Source organism: Anomaloglossus baeobatrachus, chromosome 2 (assembly GCF_048569485.1).
Source record: "Anomaloglossus baeobatrachus isolate aAnoBae1 chromosome 2, aAnoBae1.hap1, whole genome shotgun sequence".
In the NCBI taxonomy this organism is placed as follows: Eukaryota; Metazoa; Chordata; class Amphibia; order Anura; family Aromobatidae; genus Anomaloglossus; species Anomaloglossus baeobatrachus.
In genome coordinates, this window is record NC_134354.1 from 489,772,378 (window position 1) to 489,799,313 (window position 26,936).

The window sequence follows — 26,936 nt, forward strand, 5'->3', positions numbered from 1 at the left end:
CACGCGCATCAAGCAGAAGCACACGCCCTCCAGCAGCAGTACACTCCTCCTCAGGCAGCATCACAAGCGTACTGCAAAACACGCCCCCCCAACACACGCTCCCTCCGACACACGCCCAGCTCCAACACACGCCCCCCCTCCAACACACGCCCCCCTTCCAACACACGCCCCCCCCCTTCCAACACACGCCCCCCCCCCTTCCAACACACGCCCCCCCCCCTCCAACACACGCCCCCCTCCACAGCGCAGCTGCTCCCGTCACACAGCCTCAGACAGTACGGCACTTCCTTATATGGAGATCGCTAAAACCGGAAGTCATGTGCTGTGTGACAGAGAATTGCTTCCCCTAGCCGTGCCCATTCACTTGTTTTCCGTAGAGTCTACGTATTGTCGCCGCCATGCAGGTTAGTGCAGTGCTGTGACCAGTGTGTAGTGCTGTGTCTTTCCTGGTTTCCGGGCAGCGTCCATGCCTCTCTATTTGGAGTAGCGCTGCGCCTTACTGGTGATAACTTTCCCATTCATGTCCATGGTCCTGGGAAACGCTGCCAGTATGGTAGTATTTAAGTAGGGTAGTTCATCTTTCTTATTGAAATTCAATTGGGACAGAAAACCTCCCACCCCATACACTCCTTACCCTCCCCCCCATACACTCCTTACCCTCCCCCCCATACACCCCATACCCACCCCCCCCATACACCCCATACCCACCCCCCCATACACTCCATACCCACCCCCCATACACTCCATACCCACCCCCCATACACTCCATACCCACCCCCCATACACTCCATACCCACCCCCCCATACACTCCATACCCACCCCCCCATACACTCCATACCCACCCCCCCCCATACACTCCATACCCACCCCCCCCATACACTCCATACCCACCCCCCCCATACACTCCATACCCACCCCCCCCACACACTCCATACCCACCCCCCCCACACACTCCATACCCACCCCCCCACACACTCCATACCCACCCCCCCCACACACTCCATACCCACCCCCCCCACACACTCCATACCCACCCCCCCATACACTCCATACCCTAATCGTGCACATGTTCTGATTAGTGATGAGTGAGTACTAAAATGTTCGGGTGCTCGAGGCTCGGGCCGAGCATCCCAAAATACTCGTGTACTCGGCCCGAGCACCGAGCCCAATGTTATCCTATGGGAGACCCGAGTATTATTCTGAAATGACCACCGGCAGCATGTAGAAACCATAAAACTGTAAATTGAAAAAAAAAACGTGTGTGTAAGCGTGCATATATATATACACGCGGAGTGCGGGAGGGGCCGTAGCCGAGCGGGGAAGTGTCGGGCTAAAGGCACGGTCATGCTGTGAGGCCGGCCAATCACTGCAATTCCACAAGTAACAGGGCTGTGGCATTGCAGTGGTCTGCCAGCCAATCCCTGCATAAGGGCTGGCTCTAAAAAGAGCGCCAACATGAAGACCACGAGTACAGCACGAGTATCGCGAAATTACTCGGTCCCCGCCGAGTAGCCCGAGTACAGTGATACTCGTGCGAGTACCAAGTAGTGACAAGCATACTCGCTCATCACTAGTTCTGATCAAAAGACTGGTTCGTGCTGATGCCTAAATGTTGATTACTTACCTCTGTACTCCAGCACCACAGCCCCAGTGGATCCCACTGTACCACATGTCCATCAATAAGTGGCTCCGGCTGTGACACTTGTACGAGAAGATGTGGGACGTTATCGCTTAGAGTACCAGCTGGGGTCACTATAACAGAATAAGTAGTCTAAGGCTGCTTTCACACATCCGGCTTTAGCAGAGTCGGCCAATCCGGCTCTAAACCCTATGCAACGGATGCGGCGACAAAACCGCATCCTTTGCATAAGTTTTTGACATGCGGCCCGTTCGGTTTTTGCCGCTTGCGGCACGCTACTGAGCATGCGCAGTGTAAAAAACTGCATGCAGCGGCCGGATGCGGTGTTTGCCGCAGGACGCCGCATGTGGCGTCCATAGGCATGCATTGCAAATCGCGCCGGATGCGGCGCAATGCGTTTTTTTTTTCCGGACAAATAAACGTGCCAGGCAACTTTCCATCCGGCCGCCGCATCAGCTAAATCTGCCGCATGCGGCAAAAACCGGACCGAACGCAAGCCCATGCGGCACAATCTGGCACTAATGAAAGTCTATGCAAAAAAAACGCAACCGGCGGCAAAAAAAAAACGGTTGCTGTTTTTCTGCAAAGCGCCGGATTGTGCTGCACAGCAAAAAACGGATGTGTGAAAGCAGCCTTATAGGGGTCTGGATTAAGTTCAGTAGGATCCAATCCTGGGCCCCACGATCCTGAGACAATGCTTTGTGAATGTAGCAATGGTCTCTCATACGCACCTTTGGTCCATTAATTTTGAATGTAAAGTGCCAGTTACTGCTTTCTGCTATATCCCATAGAGACTGAATGGTGCAGAATGACCACAGAGCTCTTTAGAGGCCTCATCCTTAGGATCGGTGGGGGTACCAGCGATCAGGAAAGTTACCCTATATCTATTCGATAGGATATAAATCCAAACACTACAACCTCCTTTAGGCCTTGTGCGCGCACTGCGTTTTTACCCGTGTTTTTGCTGCGGAAATTTCTTGAGAAATGTTTGTAATCTTTCTGCAGACATTTCCCAGCAAAACCTATGGGAAAAAAAAATAGCTGTGCACACACTGCGTTTTTTTTCTCAAGAAAATTCTTTGATCAGAATTTCTTGAGAAAATGTGCATGTCACTTCTTTTCCGCAGGTACCTGCGGTATTTCACTCCATTCACTGTAATGTAATCGTGAAATTCCGGGTGTATACCGCAGGTAGCAAATGATGTGCGGTATACCCTCGGTATAGCCGCGATTTACCTGCGGTAATGCTCATCGCTGCCTGCGGTTTTGCAGAAAGTGATGTCATTATGACAGAAGAGGAAGCGGAGCAGAGTAAACACAGACGTCACACTCCCTGGACGCCGCACAGAAGCACTTCCGTGTGACCTCCAGGTGCCCGTGCAGTTTGTGTCCCGCTCCAGCCCAGCCGCTGCCAGCACAGCAGTGTCAGTGTCTGCCCGCAGTATCAGCAGCTTATCACGCTGCAGTGCGGGCAGCCGCGGGGATGACGAGCGCTGCTTCAGGAGGTTAGATGAGGTCATTACCTGCAGTGACGATCTCCTGCCTCCTGACGTCAGTGCTGTCACTGTCGTCTATTCCTGTCTCGCGGGCGGCCCGACATTGTCACTAGCAGTGACGTCACGGGCTCTCACGATACTGCTGAGAACGCGGCGGGCATAGAAGGCAGTGACGGCGCTGACGTCAACAGTGCAGGAGATCGTCACTGCAGGTAATGATCTCATCTAACCTCCTGAAGCAGCGCCCATCATCCCCTGCAGTGACCTGGGCTGACCTATTGATGTTAGCTCAGGTCACTGCATTGCTCTCCCAGCCAATGGGGAACATTCTGTTCTTCATTAACTGGGACAGTGACTATGGTATGGATCGTCGTGGGACCCCCATCCTTATTGGATTACGCCGGACGTGGAATTGATTGTTCTTTTCAATAAATTGGTGAAAGAGGGAATATTTTGGGAGTGTTTTTTTTCAAATAAAACTTTTTTTGTTGTCTATTTTTTTATTTCTTACTGACTGGGTTGGTGATGTCAGGTATCTGATAGACGCGTGACATCACTAACCCCAGGGCTTGATGCCAGGTGACATTACACATCTGGCATCAACCCCATATATTAACCCGTTTGCCACCACACCAGGGCAACGGGATGAGTTGGGGCGAAGCGCCAGGATTGGCACGTCTAATGGATGCGCCACTTCTGGGGCGACTGCGTCCTGCTATTTTTAGGCTGGGTAGTGTCCAATAACAGTGGACCTCCCTAGTCTGAGAATACCAGACCACAGCTGTCCGCTTTACCTTGGCTGGTGATCCAATTTGGGGGGGACCCCACGTTTTTTGTTTTAAATTATTTATTTAATGTAAAATAACAGCGTGGGGTACCCTCTGTTTTGGATTACCAGCCAAGGTGAAGCTGCCAGCTGTGGTCTGCAGGCTGCAGCCGTCTGCTTTACCCTAGCTGGCTTCAAAAGATGGGGGGACCCCACGTCATTTTTTTTTTAAATTGTTTATTTATTTTTTGGCTAAATACAAGACTAGGCACCCTTTAGTGCCACATGAAAGTCACTAAAGGGTGCCAGCTTAGAAAATGCAGGAGGGTGGGACATTTATATAGGTCTTTCTCATCTATCTATCTATCTATCTATCCATTATCTGTCTGTCTATCGATTATCTATAATAATATTTATTGCAGTTACAGCATAAAAAAAAGTAGGGACCAACCTGCGGAAAAACCGCGGCAAAAACGCATGCGGTTTTCCCGCGTTTTTTTACCGTAGGTGCGGTAATCTTCAACTCCCAGAAGTTTCTCAAGAAATTTTCTTGAGAAAAATCACTTTTCTAGTGCGCACATAGACTAAAGGCCTCTATACACATTAGACTATGTTGGAGGTATTTGCGAACAGTCTGTTTATGGGCTCCCCTGACTGATAATAGTGGGACAGGGTGATCCATTTGGCAGCGGCCCGCTCATATAGAACAGATAATTCTATTATGGGAGGTGTAACAGGCCGGCCATACAGGAACATTTTTATGCATGTATGGTTTTAAATTTGTAAACAGTCACATTTGCCCCCCATCACCTCCGCGGATCCAGTGCGGGCGCTCCAGAGGTCTACGCCAACCCCAGAAACTGTCTGCTCCATCAGCTGTGTATGTGAGACTAGGCTGCACAAATAGAGCTAGAATGCCTGTTCCATACAGCGGACCACACTCAGAAAGCTTCAGAGGAGATGGAACAAGATGCACTGCAGTTATGAATATATTTTCTTCTGAGCGCAACATTGGGGTCACAGGCCTTTCACCAGGCAAAAGCTCGTGGTAGGATAGATCTGGAGATGATGGTGGTTTCAGAGTGATGGCGTAGCTAGTGCTTTCACTTTAAGAAGGATATCATGTAGGCTTATAGTTAGGATATTGGAGGGGTGTGCACGCCTCTCACCCCTCGCTTGGCAGAGTCTCTGACCCAAAGTGTTGAGCGCAGAGAAAAACATATTCATAAATGTAGTGTCTCGTTAGGGCTGTTTTCCCACAGTTAGGTTTTTTTGTGGCGCTGTGTATTTTGACACATGGCATCTTCCAGAAAAGTGGATGGAATTGATAGATTCCCTGTCCACTGTGCTTCCTTTTTCCTTCTTACGCAGCGTAATCTAACCTGCAGTGCGGTTTCAAATACGCAACGTGTCAATTTTTTTCTTGCTAGTATACTTTTATTTTGCATTTTCACCATAGACTTGCATTAGATGCGGAAAATCTGCAATTAAAATTTTAAATAACGTGTGTTTTTAGTAAATGACCGCTGCAAAACACACTAAAAACATGTAATCTGAGTATGACTATGATCTGAAACATTGCTGATGACACATCTTAAAGAAAACCAACCAGCACTAGGATGCTGAATATAAGCATAGCTTTTGTTCAATTTCAGAAATATGTGTAAGTAAAGTTCCAGCAATGCACTGCTATTTGATTGACAAGTGCAACAGAAAGGGAATATTTGGGTTGGGTCTTGCTATCTATTCCCGCCCCAGTCTTGTCTGTTGTTGCCAGAATTAACGTTTATGGCAGCAACAGAGGCGGGAATAGATACCAAGATCCGACCCACATATTCCCTTCCTGTTGCACCTGTCAATCAAATAGCAGTGCATTGCTGGAACTTTACTTGCACGTATTTCTGAAATAAAACCTCCAATCTCAGTACAGAAGTTATGCTTACATCCAGCATCCTAGTGCTAGTATAATAGCACTGGCTTTATATATGAAAATCCTGCTGATTGGTTCCCTTTAAAGTTACATGACTGTCACAAACTACATAGAGGATGATATGAGTAGGCCCTGACCAAGTGTCACAGGGTCACCTAATGTGTTATTTAAATGTGTCACCATGTGAAGATGTTGCATGTGATACGTGGTATAGGATATTGCATCTTAACATGGTATTTGCATGCACTAATGCAGTTATCATATCAGTGTTTTGTGCATTGATTTACTTGCGTTTCTGAACTTTGGAAACATAAATGTCATACTCATATCAGCAGCTCTAACGCCATTGGCTTCATTGCAGAGAGCTGCACACATGTGCACAACCACCTTGGTTTGCAGCCATGGCATATAAGGACATTTCATTGCGCTTGTGTGTCATACAATCAATAGATGCACAGTTTAACACAATTCACATCATTTCAGGACCCCAACGCAGATACAGAGTGGAATGATATCTTGCGCAGAAAAGGCATCCTTCCTCCTAAGGAGGTACCAAAAGAGGATGAAGAGGAAGAAGCAGAGATCCACAAGCAGCAATCAGTTGGTGAGTACCTGATGTAATAATAGCAGAGTAAAGCCTTATTCACACTCGCACCTATCGATTCTACTGTCTTATTCTGTTACGGGAGAAACAAAATTGATGGCAGAATCAGATTTATGACATGGTGGACGGCAATAGCACCTGACAGACCCTATTAAATGTATTGTGGTCCATTGGGTCTTTACTATAGTATCCCTCATTGTACCAGGAAAAAATGTAGTGGTAAGTATCGTGAAAATGGACAGATGCTCTTTGTAGAGCCTCAATAGGTTTAAATGAAGCCTCCACCCCACCCCCCACCCCCCTTTGTTTTTGTGAGTGTTTTTTACATGTAATGCTAACCTTTCTGAAGATCAGTTTAGTTCCCTATTTATATATTTTATTTTACAAAACTCATTGATCCCTCTTTATTCGTAAAGGTGTATGTATAATTGTGCTTATAGTACGTCGTACTACGACCTTTTAACTGGACACACACTGTTAGGCTATGTGCCCACGCTGCGGAAAATGCGCGGATTTTGCCGTGGATTTCTCGCGGAAAAGCCGCGGATTTCCTGAAAATCTGCAGCACAGCTACTTCCCAGCAATTTCTATGGCATTTTGGAAATGCTGTGCCCATGCTGAGGATTTTTCCGCAGCGGATTTCGTGCGGATTTTGGTCCGGAAAAATCTGCAACATGTCAATTATTGTTGCGGATTTTCATCCGGATTTTGGCTTTAAAATTGGAGGAAAAAAAAATCCACACCAAAATCCGCGGCAATTTGAAAAGGTGCGGATTTTGCGGGATAGCTGCGGATTTTGATGCAGAAAAATCCGCAGCTACATTCTCCCGTGGACACACAGCCTAATAGAGGCTGCAGAGAGGAGTAAAACATTTTTATGTTTTGTCCACCTAATGAGTTAACTTTTATATCCAAGTGGTCTAGCAACTCAGAGGTGGTGCATTTTTTTTGTGGTGGCTTTTCAAAGCATTTGCGACTTTTGGTGCTAAAAATTGCAAAAGTAGGTTGAAGTCAAAGAGCATTATGTGCTGAACTCGTGAACCACATTCGATGTTTTCATCTGACACGCCCTGCTCCAGGGCCGGGGGTACGCGGAGTCGGGCTGGACTAGTCCGGGGACGTCAGCAGTGGCGGGATCCAGATCCATGACCCTGGCGGTGTCTTTTAATAAATAAAGGGGATGATGATGGGAGTTGTAGTTTAGAGATAATTAAAGTTCGTGATGCCAGTTGCGGTTTGCGGCCACGAGAGGGAGCCGCCGCTGCGTAGTGTCTTTCACTGCTGGGACTGATGGTGTGACGCAGCTAGGATGTTTCAGCTCTCTGCAAGCAGAGCTAGGCCCCAGGAAGGATGGTTGTAGTGACGGTGTCGCTGAGTTACAGAGCGACGGCAAGTAAACAGACGACACGGGCTGCGGTTCAAGTTGTTTACTCACCGATTCTTTTATGCCCGCCGGTCTCCACCAAGATGGGCTACAGGTGGTCCTGAACTGTTCGGATCCCAGTGCCGGTATTATGACTGGTGGGCCCTTCCTCTATGCGCTCTGTTGTTGGCGAGTCCCCGTGGCTTAAAGCTACTTTGGGTTCCCTTTTTGTGTATAAAAATCCCAGTCAGTTCGCAGGCAGCGCAAACCTGTAGTGGGCTGGATCTAAGTCTCAATTCCCAGGCTCTATGTGCTGCTGTGCCCTGGACACTGTGGTGGGTGAAGAAACATGGACTCTCCTCTCCCAGTAGATTTATTAGGCGAGCTTGAAGCGTCCCCTAACCTAGGGCTCTGCACCCCGACTGTGCCGATTCCGGGGGAACTGACACCGTATCCCACCGGCGACTGTAACTCCTATGTTACACCGACGTCACTCGGTAAGCTCCTCTCTCCACCGAAGTCCCTCCTGACTTCCCACTCAAACTGTCACTAATGGTTCTTTGGCTCCTCCCACTCCCCGGTGACTCCTCCTCCCAGATCCAGTGCGGTGGCATCCTATAGACCCAACCGCTGTGGTGACTCCCAACCCCCCTCCCCCTCCCTTTGTGACCCTTATTGGTCTCAGTCCCCATTAGGGAGGACAGTCTGCAGTGTGAAGTATGTGGTGTTGTGTGGAACCGTTACTTATCTCCCAGGTATCTGGGATGAGCACCACACCTTAGATCAGGTGCAGTACCCTGTGGCGCCTGAAGCCTCAGGGGCGCCACACATCAATTTGACACAAAAACAATCAGCGACTACCACGATATCAAGGAAGTAAAAGTGACTTGAATAAATGCTAAATGATGAGTCCGGACCATTGTATACTGTCGTGTAACGGCAGTGCTGTATATGTCTACAGTAGACTATTTGTGAAGTGTTCTGTGTCTATGATAATTAGGATTTACTTTATTCAGATTGTTTGTTTGAATCTCTTGATTTAAAATATATAATGTTTTGGGGTTTTTTTCTTCAGTAAAAACATATGAGGACATGACACTAGAAGAACTTGAGGAGAATGAAGATGAATTTAGTGAGGAAGATGAGAGAGCAATAGAACAATACAGGTGAGCAACCTAATTCCTGTTTTTTTTTAACAAAAAAAAGTAAAAACCTAAAAGGGGGGGGGGAACAAAAAAAATCCTTGCGGCTTACAAGAATTTTGTTCTGCTTCTAATAATACCTGACTTTGGAAAGTCGCCTAGATCTTGCTGCTTTTTGAGTTTTCACTCCAGTTTCTCTTAGCTTTGACAAAATGAACGGGATGGGGAGTGGCAGGGGCATGACGTCACTGCTCTTCTACATCATGATGAGGCGTTCCCTACTCCAGAAGTCTCACTACTTGACTGAGTGAGATTTGTGGCATAGCGTACCTCTTCATGAATCTAATGCATCTGACTCGATCACACCTCCTCATCACGCCCGGCGAGAATGTTGGCCTTGATGAGTCATTTTTATTGACATTTCTATTATAGGAATAAAATCAAGGTTTCTTTGTCGCTCCATTGGGAGACCCAGACAATTGGGTGTATAGCTTCTGCCTCCGGAGGCCACACAAAGTTATTACACTTTAAAAAGTGTAACCCCTCCCCTCTGCTATACACCCTCCCGTGCATCACGGGCCCATCAGTTTTATGCTTTGTGTTGAAGGAGGCACACATTCACGCAAGCTCCACATTTTAGTCAGCAGCAGCTGCTGACTTTATCGGATGGAAGACAAGAGGGCCCCAGGGCCCCCGGCATGCTCCCTTCTCACCCCACTTTGGTCGGCGGTGCTGTTAAGGTTGAGGTACCCATTGCGGGTACAAAGGCTGGAGCCACATGCCGTTATCCTTCCCCATCCCTTAGGGGCTCTGGGAGAAGTGGGATCCTAACCGGTCACCAGGCACTGGGACCGGGCTCCCTCCGCAGCCCCTGTGGGAACCTGACGGACAGGAGACTGGATGTCATCAGGGACAGGCCCTGCTTCTCTGAGGTACTCTGTGTCCCCTTGGGGACGGCGCATAGAGCGCCTGTGGATCGGACGCTGCAGCAGCTGCTCTGTGTTTGGGGTCGCCGGGACTACCGCGCCGACCGCGCCTGTTTGCCGGCCGCGCTTATAAATCGAGTCCCCGGCTTTTGCGGCCTAGTACCGCATATTCCCGCCCCCGGGCCTGCCAGTCAGGGGCAAGGGCGGGACGCTAGACTGAACGTCAGCGGTGAACGTCAGCGGTGAGGGCTGGAGCATACTTAGTATCCTCCTCCCCCCTCACTGAGCACCGTGGGGCACCAGATTCCCGCACTTTCTGAGGCACGCCCACGGCTCCCTCCTCCTCTCAGAACGCTGGCAGCCATTGTTATCATCGCTGCTGCCGGAGGAGAACTTCAGATAGAGCTCCACAACTCTGGGAGGCCCAGGCAGGGAATCTGGTGGACACACAACCGCTGAGCGCGGTCGGTAAGCCGCACCTGTTAAAGGTGCTGGCCCCCCTGGGTGCCGCAGTGTATATATATATATATCCATATTGGGTATACATTTGCTCTGCTCGGCCGCAGTATTTGCTTGGCTATATACCCTCACTGTTTGCTAAGAGGAGATAACAGCATGTCGTCTGCAAAAAGCAAGGGTGCCAAGGCACAGGCTTTTTTTGCAACTTGTACCTCTTGTGCGGCTATGTTACCTGCAGGTTCCACCTACCCTCATTGTGTGCAATGCTCGGCCCCTGTGACACTCACTCAGCCGGAGCCTCAGGCACTGGTGGGACCCTCGGCTCAGGTAGAACCACCGGCTGCCACTGTCCAGGTGGCAGGGACAGAGTTTGCAGTGTTGGCTGAGAAACTTTCTTAGTCCCTTTCACAATCCATGGCTCAGTCTATGGACAAATGGTCTGCTAAGATACTTGAAGCTTTGCAGTCCAGACCGGTAACACAGGCCCCGGGCACTGTTGAATCATTGACCCCAGGCCCCCCTCGGTTGGAGAAGCAAACTGCTCCTGAGGTGACACATAGGTCCCACGGGGAGGACTCCGACTCGGACCGCAGTCACAGACCGTCTAAGCGGGCTCGCTGGGGACCTTCATCCACTTCATCACGCTGCTCAGGGTCTCAGCATGAGGACTCTCTGGAGGATGAGGCGGAGGTTGCAGCTCAGGGCTCTGATCCTGACGGTGCTCTCAATCTTGATACACCTGAAGGAGACGCCATTGTAAATGACCTTATAGCGTCCATTAACCAGGTGCTAGAACTTCCTCCTCCAACTCCACCTGTTGAGGAGTCAGCTTCACAACAGGAGAAACACCAGTTTAGGTTTCCCAAACGTACAAGGAGTGCTTTTTTCGATCACTCTAACTTCAGGGATGCTGTCCGGAAGCACAGAGCATATCCGGACAAGCGCTTTACTAAGCGCCTTAATGACACACGTTACCCCTTCCCACCTGACGTAGTTAAGGGTTGGGCTCAGTGTCCCAAGGTGGATCCTCCAGTCTCTAGGCTGGCGGCTAGATCCGTGGTATCAGTGGCCGATGGCTCATCGCTCAAAGATGCCACTGACAGGCAAATAGAGCTCCTGATGAAATCCATCTATGAAGCCATAGGTGCGTCTTTTGCTCCAGCATTTGCAGCCGTGTGGGCACTCCAGGCTATCTCAGCTTGTCTGTCTGAGATTAATGCGGTCACACGTACCTCTGCTCCGCAGGTCGTGTCTTTGACTTCTCAGGCGTCGGCTTTTTCGTCCTACGCCATGAACGCTGTCCTCGACTCGGTGAGCCGTACAGCGGTAGCATCCGCCAATTCGGTGGCAGTCCGCAGGGCCATGTGGCTACGAGAATGGAAGGCAGACTCTGCTTCCAAGAAGTTCTTAACCGGTTTGCCATTTTCCGGCGACCGCTTGTTTGGCGAGCAATTGGACGAAATTATCAAGCAATCCAAGGGAAAGGACTCGTCCTTACCCCAGTCTAAACCGAACAGACCTCAGCAGCGAAAGATTCAACCGAGGTTTCAGTCCTTTCGGCCCTCAGCCAGGTCCCATTCCTCCACGTCCAACAGGTCACAGAAGGGCCAGAGCAACTCTTCTGCATGGCGGTCTAAGTCACGTCCTAAAAAGACCGCCGGAGGAGCCGTCCCCAAGGCGGCCTCCTCATGACTTTCGGTCTCCACAAACCGCATCCTCGGTCGGTGGCAGGCTCTTCCGCTTTTGCGACGCCTGGTGGCCACATGTCCAAGACCGATGGGTGAGAGACATTCTGTCTCACGGTTACAGGATAGAGCTCAGTTCTCGTCCTCCGACTCGTTTCTTCAGAACATCTCCGCCCCCCGAGCGAGCCGATGCACTTTTTCAGGCGGTAAACACTCTGAAGGCAGAAGCAGTGGTGATTCCCGTTCCACCTCAGGAACATGGTCATGGCTTCTACTCCAACTTGTTCGTGGTGCCAAAAAAGGACGGATCATTCCGTCCCGTTCTAGACCTCAAGCTGCTCAACAAGCATGTGAGCACCAGAAGGTTTCGGATGGAATCTCTCCGCTCAGTCATCGCCTCGATGTCACAAGGAGAGTTCCTAGCATCAATCGACATCAAAGATGCTTATCTCCATGTGGCGATCGCTCCCGAGCATCACCGCTTTCTGCGTTTCGCCATCAAGGACGAACACCTTCAGTTCGTGGCGCTGCCATTCGGCCTGGCGACAGCCCCACGGGTCTTCACCAAGGTCATGGCAGCAGTGGTGGCGGTCCTACACTCTCAGGGCCACTCGGTGATCCCTTACTTAGACGATCTTCTAGTCAAGGCACCCTCCAGGGTGGCATGCCAACACAGCCTGACCGTCACTCTGGAGACTCTCCAGAGGTTCGGGTGGATCATCAATTTCCCAAAGTCAAATTTGACACCGACCCAATCGCTGACTTACCTCGGGATGGAGTTTCATACCCTTTCAGCGATAGTGAAGCTCCCGCTGGACAAACAGCGTTCACTACAGACAGGGGTACAATCTCTTCTTCGGGGTCAGTCACACCCCTTGAGGCGCCTCATGCACTTCCTAGGGAAGATGGTGGCAGCAATGGAGGCAGTTCCTTTTGCGCAGTTTCATCTGCGTCCACTTCAATGGGACATCCTCCGCAAATGGGACAAGAGGCCGACGTCCCTAGACAGGAACGTTTCGCTGTCACGGACAGCCAAGACCTCTCTTCAGTGTTGGCTTCTTCCCACTTCCTTGTCGAAAGGAAAATCCTTCTTGCCCCCATCCTGGGCTGTGGTCACGACGGACGCGAGTCTGTCAGGGTGGGGAGCGGTCTTCCTCCACCACAGGGCTCAGGGAACCTGGACTCCGACAGAGTCCTCCCTTCAGATCAACGTTCTGGAGATAAGGGCAGTGTATCTGGCCCTAAAGGCGTTCCAGCGGTGGCTGGAGGGCAGGCAGATCCGAATACAGTCGGACAACGCCACGGCGGTTACGTACATCAACCACCAGGGCGGCACACGCAGTCGTCAAGCCTTCCGAGAAGTTCAGCGGATTCTGCTGTGGGCGGAAGCCACAGCCTCCACCATCTCCGCAGTTCACATCCCGGGCGTAGAAAACTGGGAAGCAGATTTTCTCAGTCGCCAGGGCATGGACGCAGGGGAATGGTCTCTTCACCCGGACGTGTTTCGGGAGATCTGTTGCCGCTGGGGAACGCCGGACGTCGATCTAATGGCGTCTCGGCACAACAACAAAGTCCCGGCATTCATGGCTCGGTCCAAGGATCACAGAGCTCTGGCGGCAGACGCTTTAGTTCAGGACTGGTCGCAGTTTCGACTGCCTTATGTATTTCCTCCTCTGGCACTGCTGCCCAGAGTATTACGCAAGATCAGGTCCGACTGCAGTCGCGCCATCCTCGTCGCTCCAGACTGGCCGAGGAGATCGTGGTACCCGGATCTGTGGCACCTCACGGTGGGTCAACCGTGGGCACTCCCAGACCGACCAGACTTGCTGTCTCAAGGGCCATTTTTCCATCTGAATTCTGCGGCCCTCAACCTGACTGTGTGGCCATTGAGTCCTGGCTCCTAGCGTCATCAGGGTTATCTCAAGATGTCATTGCCACCATGAGACAGGCCAGGAAACCAACGTCCGCCAAGATCTACCACAGGACTTGGAGGATCTTCTTATCCTGGTGCTCTGATCAGGGTTTCACTCCCTGGCCGTTTGCCTTGCCCACTTTTCTTTCTTTCCTTCAATCCGGAATGGACAAGGGCTTGTCTCTCGGCTCTCTCAAGGGACAAGTATCGGCGCTTTCCGTGTTTTTTCAAAAGCGTCTAGCCAGGCTTCCGCAGGTCCGCACGTTCCTGCAGGGGGTTTGCCACATAGTTCCACCTTACAAGCGTCCGCTAGAACCCTGGGATCTTAACAGGGTGCTGACGGCTCTCCAGAAGCCACCTTTCGAGCCGATGCGGGATGTCTCTCTATCTCGCCTTTCGCAGAAGGTGGCCTTCCTAGTGGCAGTCACATCACTTCGGAGAGTGTCTGAGCTAGCAGCGCTGTCATGCAAAGCCCCCTTCCTGGTGTTTCACCAGGATAAGGTGGTTCTGCGTCCGGTCCCGGAATTTCTCCCTAAGGTGGTATCCCCGTTTCATCTCAATCAGGATATCTCCTTACCTTCTTTTTGCCCTCATCCAGTTCACCAATGTGAAAAGGATTTGCACTTGTTAGATCTCGTGAGAGCACTCAGGCTCTACATTTCACGCACGGCGCCCCTGCGCCGTTCTGATGCGCTCTTTGTCCTTGTCGCTGGCCAGCGTAAGGGGTCGCAGGCTTCCAAGTCAACCTTGGCTAGGTGGATCAAGGAACCGATTCTTGAAGCCTACCGTTCGTCTGGGCTTCCGATTCCTTCAGGGCTGAAAGCCCATTCTACCAGAGCTGTAGGTGCGTCCTGGGCATTGCGGCACCAGGCTACGGCTCAGCAGGTGTGTCAGGCGGCTACCTGGTCGAGTCTGCACACTTTTACAAAACACTATCAGGTGCATGCCTATGCTTCGGCAGACGCCAGCCTAGGTAGGCGAGTCCTTCAGGCGGCAGTGGCCCACCTGTAAGAAGGGGCCGTTTTTTCGGCTCTTTTTTATCGAGGTATTCTTTTACCCACCCAGGGATTGCTTTTGGACATCCCAATTGTCTGGGTCTCCCAATGGAGCGACAAAGAAGAAGGGAATTTTGTTTACTTACCGTAAATTCCTTTTCTTCTAGCTCCTATTGGGAGACCCAGCTCCCGCCCCTGTTCCCTTCGGGCTGTTGTTCTTTTGTGTACACATGTTGTTCATGTTCAATTGTTCTTTGGTTCATGGTTTCAGTTCTCCGAACATCCTTCGGATTGAATTTACCTTAGACCAATTTATAAGTTTCCTCCTTCCTGCTTTGGCACCAAAACTGATGGGCCCGTGATGCACGGGAGGGTGTATAGCAGAGGGGAGGGGTTACACTTTTTAAAGTGTAATAACTTTGTGTGGCCTCCGGAGGCAGAAGCTATACACCCAATTGTCTGGGTCTCCCAATAGGAGCTAGAAGAAAAGGAATTTACGGTAAGTAAACAAAATTCCCTTCTTTGACTTCATCCAGTCTCTGCTATGAGAGATTCAGTATAAACAAAGGGTCACTGATCCGCTTGACTCTTATGTCATGTATGTGTAGTCCTTTTAAGTCTTTTCATATGTTCTCGCAATTCCGTCCGATGTCAAATCGCATTATGCGGAGAGCCGTGGCCAGTCCTTGCGTTACGTTGTGATTCTACATTTAACCGCTTTGCACGGATGTGTCAGAATGCCTGTACACTGGGCTCATAGGTATAAGAAAAAGGAGGACCAAAGGAGTTTTAACCCCTTAACGACCCATGACGTACTAGATACGTCATGGATCGTGTGCCGGTAAGCCCCGCCCCCTGCCGCCGGCAGGCGGCGGCGAGACGCGCACATATCAGCTGTTATCAACAGCTGATATGTGTGCCTGCTAGCCGCGGGTGGAATCGCTTCCACCCGCGGCCATTAACCCCTTACATTTCGCTGCCAAAGTCTTGGCAGCGATATGTATATGGGCGCCGCCATGACAGTGACTTACCCCGCCCCCACCGGAAGTCACGTGACATGATCACGTGACTTTCGGCGGTTGCCATGGTAGCACAGGGTCATGTGATGACGCCTGTAGCTAACATGAGTCACTTCCTCTCAATGCCGGAATACAGCCGGCATTGAAAGTGAAGCAGCAAATCTGCAGTTCTCAGCTCTGTAGCTGAGATCTGCAGATAGTGCAGAGCGATCGGATTGCTGATCGCAATAGCCCCCTAGGGGGACTAGTAAAATAAAAAAAAAAAAGTAAAAAAAAGTTTTAAAAAATTAAAAAAAAATAAAAAAACCTAAGTTCAAATCACCCCCCTTTCACCCCATTGAAAATTAAAGGGTTAAAAAAATAAAAAATACACACATATTTGGTATCGCCACGTTCAGAAATGCCCGATCTATCAAAATATAAAATCAATGAATCTGATCAGTAAACGGCGTAGCGGCAAAAAAATTCCAAACGCCAAAATTACGTTTTTCTTCAGCGCTCTATTGGGAGACCCAGACAATTGGGTGTATAGCTACTGCCTCCGGAGGTCACACAAAGTATTACACTAAAAAGTGTAAGGCCCCTCCCCTTCTGGCTATACACCCCCCGTGGGATCACGGGCTTACTCAGTTTTAGCTTTGTGTGCGAAGGAGGTCATACATCCACGCATAGCTCCACATTGTATAGTCAGCAGTAGCTGCTGACTATCTCGGATGGAAGAAAAGAGGACACATATAGTGTCCCCAGCATGCTCCCTTCTCACCAGATGGTGTTGCAAGGTTGAGGTACCTATTGCTGGTACAGAGGCCGGAGCCCCACATGCTGTTTTCCTTCCACATCCCCTTGGAGGGCCCTGTGGAAGTGGGATCTGTCGGCCTCCAAGCCCTGAGGCCGGGCTCCATCCACAGACCCAGAAGAACCTGATGGATGTGGAGCACGAGTACTATCAGGGACAAGGCCCTGCATCGGTCAGGTACTCGGTGTCTCCGGCAAGCACAGCACGCTCCGGGCTTGCTGGGCGTTATAGTGCGCCGGGGACATTAGTGATGGGCTTATGTTGCTGCAGCCATGGCTGAGCGACGGGTCATGTTTAGGAACTTGCGCCGACCGCTCATACGGCGGCGGCGCTGATGTGACTTGTAGTGCGCCGGGGACTTGGCGCCGACCGCGCTTTTACGGCGGGGGCGCCTGTAACTTTAGTCCCCGGCTTCTGAGGCCTGGCACCGCTTCGTTCCCGCCCCCAGCCCTGCCAGTCAGAGGAGGGGCGGGACGCTGTACAGATCTCAGCGCAGGGAGCTGGAGTCTGCTTTGCATTCTCCAGCCCCCTCTCACTGAACACAGTGAGATGCCGGGTTCCCGCTCTTGGCTGGGGCTCGCCCACGGCCCGCCCCTCTGCACAGGACGTGGAAGAGAAGCCGGCAGCCATTATGGTTTCCACTCTGGGAGAACGGAACCAGGCACAGGTTTTTGAGCGACCTCATACTCGCGCTGGGCGGGCGATAGGCAGTACTGGTCCCACTAATACTGAAGTGGGCTTTTGAACTGTGTGCGGATATGCGATGCAGCACTGTACTGTCGCTATTCTGGGCATACTCTCCTAGATGGCTAGACAAGTGTTCAATGATTAGTCTGCAGTGTTTGTTGGCAGATTTGGCAACAGCAAAGTGCCAAGGCACAAGCTTTCATTGCCACTTCGTTTGCAGGTGCTGCAATTGGGTTTATTGTCATGCTATACATGCACTATATGTCGTTTTTCTTGGCTAATGCACCTAGTTAAACAGACAATAGCAGCAGTAAGGCAAGGCTGCCAAGGCACAGGCTCTCAATGCTGCTTGATTTGCTTGTACTGCAGTGTTTTTCTGTCATGCTTGTCTGCTATACATTTCCTGTATGTCGCTATCCTTGCCTCATGCTCCTAGTTAACTAGACAACAGCAGCAGTAGAGCAGTGGTGCCAAGGCACCAGCTTGCAAGGCTGCTGCATTTGCATGTGCTGGCAGTGTTTACTGTCATGTTTGTATGCGATACATTCACTGTATGTCGCTATCCTTGTCTCATACTCCTAGATATATAGACAATAGCAGCAGAAGGCCTAATGTGCTAAGCCACAAGTTTCAATGCTGCGTGTACTACATGTGCTGAAGTGTTTACTTGTACTTCAGGCTTGTATGCTATACATTCACTGTATGTCGCTATCCTTGTCTCATACTCCTAGATATATAGACAATAGCAGCAGAAGAGCTAATGTGCCAAGCCACAAGTTTTCAATGCTGCGGGTACCACAGGTGCTGAAGTGTTTACTTGTACTTCGTGCTTGAATGCTATACATTCACTGTATGTCGCTATCCTTGTCTCAAGCTCCTGGATAAATAGACAACAGCAGCAGAAGAGCTAATGTGCCAAGCCACAAGTTTTCAATGCTGCGTGTACTACATGAGCTGAAGTGTTTATTTGTACTTCATGCTTGTATGATTATTTACTGTACGGTCGCTATCCTAGGCTATGCACTTAGATAGCTAGACAACAACAGCAGAAAAAGAAAAGGCCAATGAGGACTTTATATGTTGCTTGTACTGCATGTAATACGAGTCTAGGACCCCAGTGCGGGCAATTGCTTGACCGGGGTTTTCGGCTATATGTGGTTAAAAGAACCACCTGTGCTTCCTGTCCAGAGACAGGGACGAAATTGCAGTTTCTTTCCGCTGTTATATTGGCTGTGACTATGGCTGACATCTTACAGTCTGGCAGCCCACGCAGACCTTGGGCAATATAGTTGCAATGCCCCTGGCCACCATGATTTGAGGAGCAGCTCAAGGCTCCAGGGTGGTTTTCACGCGTCCCAGGGGGCAGGCTCCGACACGGACGTCAGTTCAAGAGGGCCTAAGCAGGCTCGCTGGGAATAGCCCTCGACTCCATCAGTGAAAGAGTCAGCTTCACAGCAGGGGAGATCTCTTTTCTAATATCGCAAGCAATTGCGTACTCGTCTGGCCCTCTGATCCTAGAGATGCAGTCCAGAAACGCAACGCTTTTCACGATAAGCGTTCTCCGACCGTATTAATGAGACACTCTCCTCCCTGATTGGACAAGCGCTAGCCCAGGTCCAAATGTGGATCTCCCGATCTCCAGGCTTGCAGCTGGATCTATAGTTGTAGTGGTGGATGGGGCTTCACGTCAAAATGCCATTGACAGATAGATAGGTTCTGGCCGCAATCTGTCTATGAAGCTATCGGCAGGTCGGTTGCTCCGGCAGTCGCAGCCGTGAAGGCACTCCAAGCTATTTCAGATAGTGTTGCGCAGAGGGACGCTGTCACCGGTACATCTCGGTCTCAGCAGCGTCTGTAATCTCGCAATCGCCGCATGGCGAACCATGCTGTTAAGGCTGTCCGAGACTCTACGAGCCGGACGGCGGTGGCATCGGCCATCTCCGTATTTTTTACGCAGAGCCTAGTGGTTAACAGATTGGATCAGATGCTTCTTCCAACAAAGTGCTTAACCAGGTTGCCTTTATCTAGTGATAGTCTGTTGGTAAGGGTTGAATGAATTCATTCAACTGTCCAAAACGACTCAAAAGGCCCAGAAGGGCATAGATTCCTAGCAGGCTCAAGTACGCCCGGGGAAGGCAGCCGGAGGAATCGCTACCAAAGCGTTTTTTTCTCATAATTTTCAGCCTTCTCACTCCGCAACCGCGGGGAGCAGACTCCCCCGCTTTAGCGACATTTACCTACCACAGGTCAAAGGCCGGTGAGAGAGAGTCAGTTTGTCTCAAACTACCTCTCCGACCGAGCCGAGGCTCTTCTGCAGGCAGGACGAGTGGTAATCCCTGTTCCTCTTCAGGAACCAGTTACGCCTTTTGCTTCGACCTGGTCGTGGTGCCAAGATAGGACGGCTCCTTCCGTCCCGTTCTGGAATTTAAACTGCTTAACAAGCACGTGACAACCAGGCGGTTCCGGAGGGAATCACTCCGCTCCGTCATTGCCTCACTGTCTCAAAGAGTTTTTCCTAACATCCATAGACATTAGGATGCTTATCTCCACGTGCCGATTGCTCCAAGGCACCGGCGTTGGCTACGGGCATAGTTCGTTTTGTAGCCCTACCCTTCGGCTGGCGACAGCCCCACGGGTTTTTCACCAAGTTCATGGCAGCAGTGGGAGCAGTCCCGCGCTCTTACGGTCACTCTGTGATCCCTTTCTTGGACAATCTACTTGTCAAGGCACTCTCTTTTAGAAGCATGCCAACACAACCTGAACATGGCGCTGGACCCTTCCCAGAGTTTCGGGGAGGTCTTTGACTTCTTCTAAGTTGAACCCAATCGCTGGCATATCTTGGCATAGAGTTTTCACACTCTCTCAGTGATAGTGAATTCCGCTGGACAAACAGCGTTCACTACAGACGAGGGTGCAGTCTCTCCTTCAAGGAGGCGCCTCATCCAGAGGCGAGCCTTTTCACGCAGTTTCATCTGCGTCCGCATCATTAGAAGATTCTTCGCTAAGGGGAAGGAAGTCGATGTTCCTACACAGTAACGTCCCCCTTTCACAGACGGTCAAAGACCGTCTTCAGAGGAGTCCACTCTTCAACTCAGTGGTCTAGAGCTCTGGGCAGTGTATCTTGCACTGCAAGCTTTCCTGCAGTGGCTGGAATGCAATCAGAACCGAATTCAGTCGGACTATCCACAGCGGTGGCGTACACATTCCGGACGTACAACACTAGGAAGCAAGTCTTCCTCAGTCGCGAGGACGTGGACGCAGGGGAATGGGACCTGCTCCCGTTTGGCTTCAAGAAATCGGTAGCCGCGGGATGAGGACGGACGTCGACATCATGGCGTCTCGGCAACTACAAGGTCTCGATTTTCATGGCGGGAGCTCTGGCGACAGGCGCCTTGGCTCAAGATTGGTCGCAGTTCCAGCTTCCGATTGCTGCCGCACTATTCTCGTCGCCCCAGACTGGCCGAGGAGGTTGTGGTACCGAGATCTGTGGCATCTCACCGTCAGTCGACTGTGAGCATTACGTCAGGGTCACAATGAGACGGGCTCGCCAGCCGCGGTTTGCCAAGATATTCCACAACTCGTGGAAGATATTCTTATCTTGGTGTTTTGCTCAGGGAGTGTATCCCTGGCCATCGGCTTTGCCTACTTTGCCTGCCCTCCTGCACTCTGGTCGGGAAAACGGTTGGTCGCTCGGCTCCCTTTAAGGGCAAGTCTCGGCACTATCCGTGTTGTTTCAGAAGCGTCTAGCACGTCTTCCTAAGGTGCGCACGTTGCTACAGGGAGTGTCATATTGTGCCCCCGTACGAGCGGCCGTTAGATCCATGGGATCTGAACGAGGTACTCGTTGCTCTCCAGAAGCCGCCTTTCGAGCCTCTGATGGGAGTTTCCCCTTTCTCGCCTGTCACAGAAAGTGGCTTTTCTAGGGCGATCACGTTTCTTCGGCGAGTGTATGAGCTGGCAGCTCTGTCATATCAGGCTCCCTTCCTGGTGTTTCACCAGGACTAGGTAGTGTTGCGCTCCATTCAGGAGTTTCTCCCTAAGGTAGTATCCGCGTTTCAGCTTAATCAGGATATATCATTACCTTCATTTTGTCCTCATCCGACTCACCGGTTTGAAACGGGTTTACATTTGTTAGATCTGGTCAGAGGACTCAGGATCTACTTTTCCCGCACGGCGCCTATGCGCCGATCTGATGCACTGTTTGTCCTTGTCGCTGGTACGCGCAAGGGATTGCAGGCTTCTAAAGCCAACATGGCTCGATGGCTCAAAGAACCAATTCTTGAAGCCTACCGTTCTGCTGAGCTTCCGGTTCCATCAGGGCTGAAGGCCCATTCAACCAGAGCCGTGGGTGTGTCCTGGGCATTACGCCACCAGGCTACGGCTCAACAGGTGTGCCAGGCAGCTACCTGGTCGAGTCTGCACATTTTCACCAAACATTATCAGGTGCATACCTATGCTTCGGCGGATGCCGGCCTAGGTAGAAGAGTACTGCAGGCGGCAGGGGCCTCCCCGTAGGGGAGCGCTGTCTTGCAGCCCTATCAAGAGGTATTTATTTACCCACCCAGGGACAGCTTTTGAACGTCCCAATTGTCTGGGTCTCCCAATAGAGCGCTGAAGAAGAAGGGAATTTTGTACTTACCGTAAATTCCTTTTCTTCTAGCTCTTATTGGGAGACCCAGCACCCGCCCTGTTGTCCTTCGGGATTCTTGGTTTGTTGCGGGTACACATGTTATTCATGTTGAACGGTTTGCAGTTCTCCGATGTTATTCGGAGTGAATTTGTTTAAACCAGTTATTGGCTTTCCTCCTTCTTGCTTTGGCACTAAAACTGAGTAAGCCCGTGATCCCACGGGGGGTGTATAGCCAGAAGGGGAGGGGCCTTACACTTTTTAGTGTAATACTTTGTGTGACCTCCGGAGGCAGTAGCTATACACCCAATTGTCTGGGTCTCCCAATAAGAGCTAGAAGAAAAGGAATTTACGGTAAGTACAAAATTCCCTTCTTTGGTCGCCGCAAATTTTGCGCAAAATGCAATAACAGGCGATCAAAACGTAGCATCTGCGCAAAAATGGTACCGTTAAGAACATCAGGTCGAGACGCAAAAAATAAGCCATCACTGAGCCTCAGATCCTGAAAAATGAGAACGCTACGGGTTTTGGAAAATGGCACAAAACGTGCGCCACGTTTTTTGGACAAGCTTGTGAATTTTTTTTTAACCCCTTAGATACAAGTAAACCTATACATGTTTGGTGTCTACAAACTCGCACCGACCTGAGGCATCATACCCACACATCAGTTTTACCATATAGTGAACACGGTGAATAAAATATCCCAAAAACTATTGTACAATCCCACTTTTTTTGCAATTTTTCCGCACTTGGAATTTTTTTGCTGTTTTCCAGTACACTATATGGTAAAACTTATGGTTTCATTTAAAAGTACAACTCGTCCCGCAAAAAACAAGCCCTCATATGGCAAGATTGATGGAAAAATAAAAAAGTTACGCCTCTCGGAAGAAGGGGAGCAAAAAACAAAAACGGAAAGTGCCCGGGGGCTGAAGGGGTTAAAGGTACAAAAGTTAAAGAAAACAATTATTTTTTTTTATGGCATATTTTTTAAAAAGATTACATAATAAAGTGCAATTGCAACACGACACGACAATTTGTAGATATACAGATTAAATGTGCAAAAGTATAGAAGTACAGTGGGTAGGCAAAGAGTAGTGGCTGGATATACACCCTATCCTGGCACAACCCGTATCAGAGAGGTCCCCGGGTTTTAGAGCACACTGGCATTGAATACCAGGAGGGGGTTGGAGGCAGCAGGATTGTTACCTAAGGCGCCAGTGCACACAGCTTGCCAGTGGAAGAGGAGCTCCGCGTGGAGGGCCCGACGTACGTTTCGCAAAGGATTATGATCGCTTATTCATGGGTTCATAGGTATGTATCAACTGGTTGTCTAGAATAACATTTTTGTGGTAAGTATATAGTACATCTTCCCAGTCCTGATGAGACATTTAAAGTGATTTTTAAATAATTAATTTTTAAATAATTTCGTATCCAAGTTTTAGGTGGGGAACTTTTTCAGAATATTTCTTCAGTAACTATAACTAACTATGTTAGGAAAATATGGATGTAGTGGTAGAGTATTTCCTTGTCCAGGATCCACAGTGGTTTGGAGTTAATTCATATCTAGTCTATAAGGCCTGTGTCATCCATAACTCGTAATTTCAATAGGAACATTAACGCCAGCTGGTCGCTTTCCTGCTTATTCCAGCTGGTTTGAACAATAGGATCCCTTTCACATTCAACTTATCTGGGAACATGGCAACTATATATGGATTATACAAACTAGACAAAGATTTTTTTTCTTATAAATAGTGAAAATTATATTTAATGTGGTGAATGGAGTCACGCAGTTCTGACCTGAGCGCACACACACTTGAAGATGTATAAGAGGTGACATTCAACAGCTGAACTCAGGTAATTGTAATTAATCTCTAAAATTAGTAAAACAGTAAGTGTAAGTTCCCCCTGGGGAGGGGGGGGAGAAGAACAGTAGAGCTGACATTGAGATAACTGCAGCTGCAAATGTGTTTGTAATGAGACAAAGTTTAGTTCTGCAGTGCTGTGTTACCTGTAACCTCCCTGCAGATCTGTATGTGATTTATGAGAACAAAGTGTCAGTTATTACATGTCTCGCACAGGTAAATTCACAGGGTGTTTAGTACGCAGCCCATGAACTTAACAGCTCATTTACATTTAAGAAAAATGTGGACTTCTATGTAATAAGACATTGGATTGCAAATATCAATGTACCATTTCATTCAGCCACTTATCTCTTGCATTCCCATATATAGGGCTTAGAAGGGTTGATCCCACTGAAATATTTTTTTTTTTCTTTTTATCCTTTCTTTGTCGCTCCATTGGGAGACCCAGACAATTGGGTGTATAGCTTCTGCCTCCGGAGGCCACACAAAGTATTACACTCAAAAGTGTAACCCCTCCCCTCTGCCTATACACCCTCCCGTGCATCACGGGCTCCTCAGTTTTCTGCTTTGTGTGGAAGGAGGCACACATCCACTCACACATCTCCATGTTAGTCAGCAGCAGCTGCTGATTGTATCGGTTGGAAGAAAAGAGGGCCCCCACAGGGCCCCCGGCATGCTCCCTTCTCACCCCACTAAGTCGGCGGTGCTGTTAAGGTTGAGGTACCCATTGCGGGTACGACGGCTGGAGCCTCATGCCGTGTTTCCTTCTCCATCCCTGAGGGCTCTGGTAGAAGTGGGATCCGAAGCGGTCATCCAGGTACTGGGACCGTGCTCCCTCCGCAGCCCCTGAGGGAATCTGCTGGACAGGAGCTTATCTATACTCAGGGACAGGGCCCTGCATCCACGAGGTACTCTGTGTCCCCATGGGGACTGTGTATGGAGCGCCTGGTTTCCGGACGCCGCATCTGACTGCTGAATTGTGAAGACCGGGGACTACCGCGCCTGCTTGTCGGCCGCGGTATTAAATTTAGTCCCCGGCTTCATCGCGGTCTAGTGGAAAAACTCCCGCCCCTGGGCCTGTCTATCAGAGATAGGGGCGGGACAGCCGACCTGACGTCGGAGTGAGGGCAGGGGCATCCTGTATGCTTCCTCCCCCCTCACTGATCACTGTGGGGACCCCGGATTCCCGCACTTTTTCTAACGCCGCCCATGGCTTCACTCCTCCCCTGAGAGCTCCGGCAGCCATCTTTAGGACATTCTGCCGGTGGAGAATCACAGAGAACAGCTCTGCAGCTCTGGGAGACCAGGCAGGGAATCTGGAGCGCACACACCCCGCTTTTTAGCGGTCGGTAAGCCGCACCGGTCACTCGGTGTTGGTCCCCTTGGGTGCCGGTATAGATACGTATATATATATATATATATATACTTATTTCTGTTCGGCCGGGCTGTATACCCTTTTTTCTATATACCCTCAGTGATCACGCTCCTAGGACACAACAGCATGTCGGCCACAAGGAGCAAGGGCACTAAAGCACAGGGTTTTTTTGCGACATGTACCTCTTGTAGGGCCATGCTACCTGTGGGTTCCACCTACCCTCACTGTGAGCAATGCTCGACCCCTGTTATGCTTGCTCAGCCGGAGCCTCGGTCACTAGTGGGCCCCTCGGCTCAGGCAGACCCCCCTGCTTCCACTGTACAGGTGGCAGCGACAGAGTTTGCAGTTTTTGCTGAAAAGCTCTCAGAGTCACTCTCACAATCCATGGCTCAGTCTATGGACAAATGGTCTGCCAAGTTGCTGGAAGCCCTGCAGTCCAGACCGGTCCTTACACAGGCCCCTGACCCTGATAGATCGGCGCCTCCAGGTCCCTCTCGGTACACCCCGGCCGGGGTGGACCCTAGGTCTCACGTGGAGGACTCCTCCACGGACCACAGTCCCAGACCAGCTAAGCGGGCTCGCTTGGAATCTTCCCCGACTTCCTCACGCTGCTCGGGTTCCCAACTTGAGGACTCTCTGGAGGACGAGGCGGAGGTTGCAGCTCAGGGCTCGGACCCTGATGTTGCTCTCAATCTTGATACACCTGAAGGGGACGCCTTAGTAAATGACCTTATCTCGTCCATCAATCAGGTGTTGGATCTATCTCCCCCGCCTCCACCTATAGAGGAGTCGGCCTCTCAGCAGGAGAAACACCAGTTTAGGTTTCCCAAACGTACACGGAGTGCATTTTTTGATCACTCTAACTTCAGGGATGCCATCCAGAAGCCCAGAGCGGTTCCGGACAAGCGCTTTACTAAGCGCCCTACTGATACACGTTACCCCTTCCCCGCTGACGTAGTTAAGGGTTGGGCACAATGTCCTAAGGTGGATCCCCCAGTCTCCAGATTGGCGGCTAGATCTGTAGTTTCGGTTGCAGATGGCTCATCACTAAAAGATGCCACTGACAGGCAGATAGAACTCCTGGTGAAATCCATCTATGAGGCCACGGGAGCGTCTTTTGCCCCGGCTTTTGCAGCCGTGTGGGCACTCCAAGCTATCTCAGCTTGTCTGGCTGAGATTAATGCTGTCACATGTACGTCTGCCCCGCAGGTTGCATCTTTAACCTCTCAGGCGTCGGCGTTTTCTTCCTACGCCATGAACGCAGTCCTAGACTCTGCTAGCCGTACAGCGGTGGCATCCGCTAATTCGGTTGCAGTCCGCAGGGCCATGTGGCTGCGTGAATGGAAGGCAGACTCGGCTTCCAAGAGGTTCTTAACCGGTTTGCCGTTTTCTGGCGAGAGATTGTTTGGCGAACGTTTGGATGAGATTATTAAGGAATCCAAGGGAAAGGACTCCTCCTTACCCCAGTCCAAACCTAAGAGACCTCAGCAACGAAAAATTCAATCGAGGTTTCGGTCCTTTCGTCCCTCCGCCAAGCCACAGTCCTCTTCGTCCAATAGACAGGACAAAGGCCAGAGGAACTCCTATGCGTGGCGGCCTAAGTCACGCCCCCAAAAGACCGCCGGAGGCACTGCTTCCAAGGCGGCCTCCTC

General features: G+C 50.4%; 1 protein-coding gene across 1 annotated transcript in view; it reads left to right on the top strand.

Moving 5' to 3' along the window:
• The first annotated feature begins 296 nt into the window (after positions 1-296).
• Positions 297-26,936, top strand: part of PDCL3 (phosducin like 3) — a 51,090-nt gene continuing 24,450 nt past the window's right edge. The window contains exons 1-3 of the mRNA XM_075334265.1: positions 297-404; positions 6,316-6,436; positions 8,875-8,965. Of these exons, the coding sequence (XP_075190380.1) occupies positions 399-404; positions 6,316-6,436; positions 8,875-8,965 (218 nt within the window). The 5' untranslated portion in view covers positions 297-398. The remainder of the gene's footprint in view (positions 405-6,315; positions 6,437-8,874; positions 8,966-26,936) is intronic.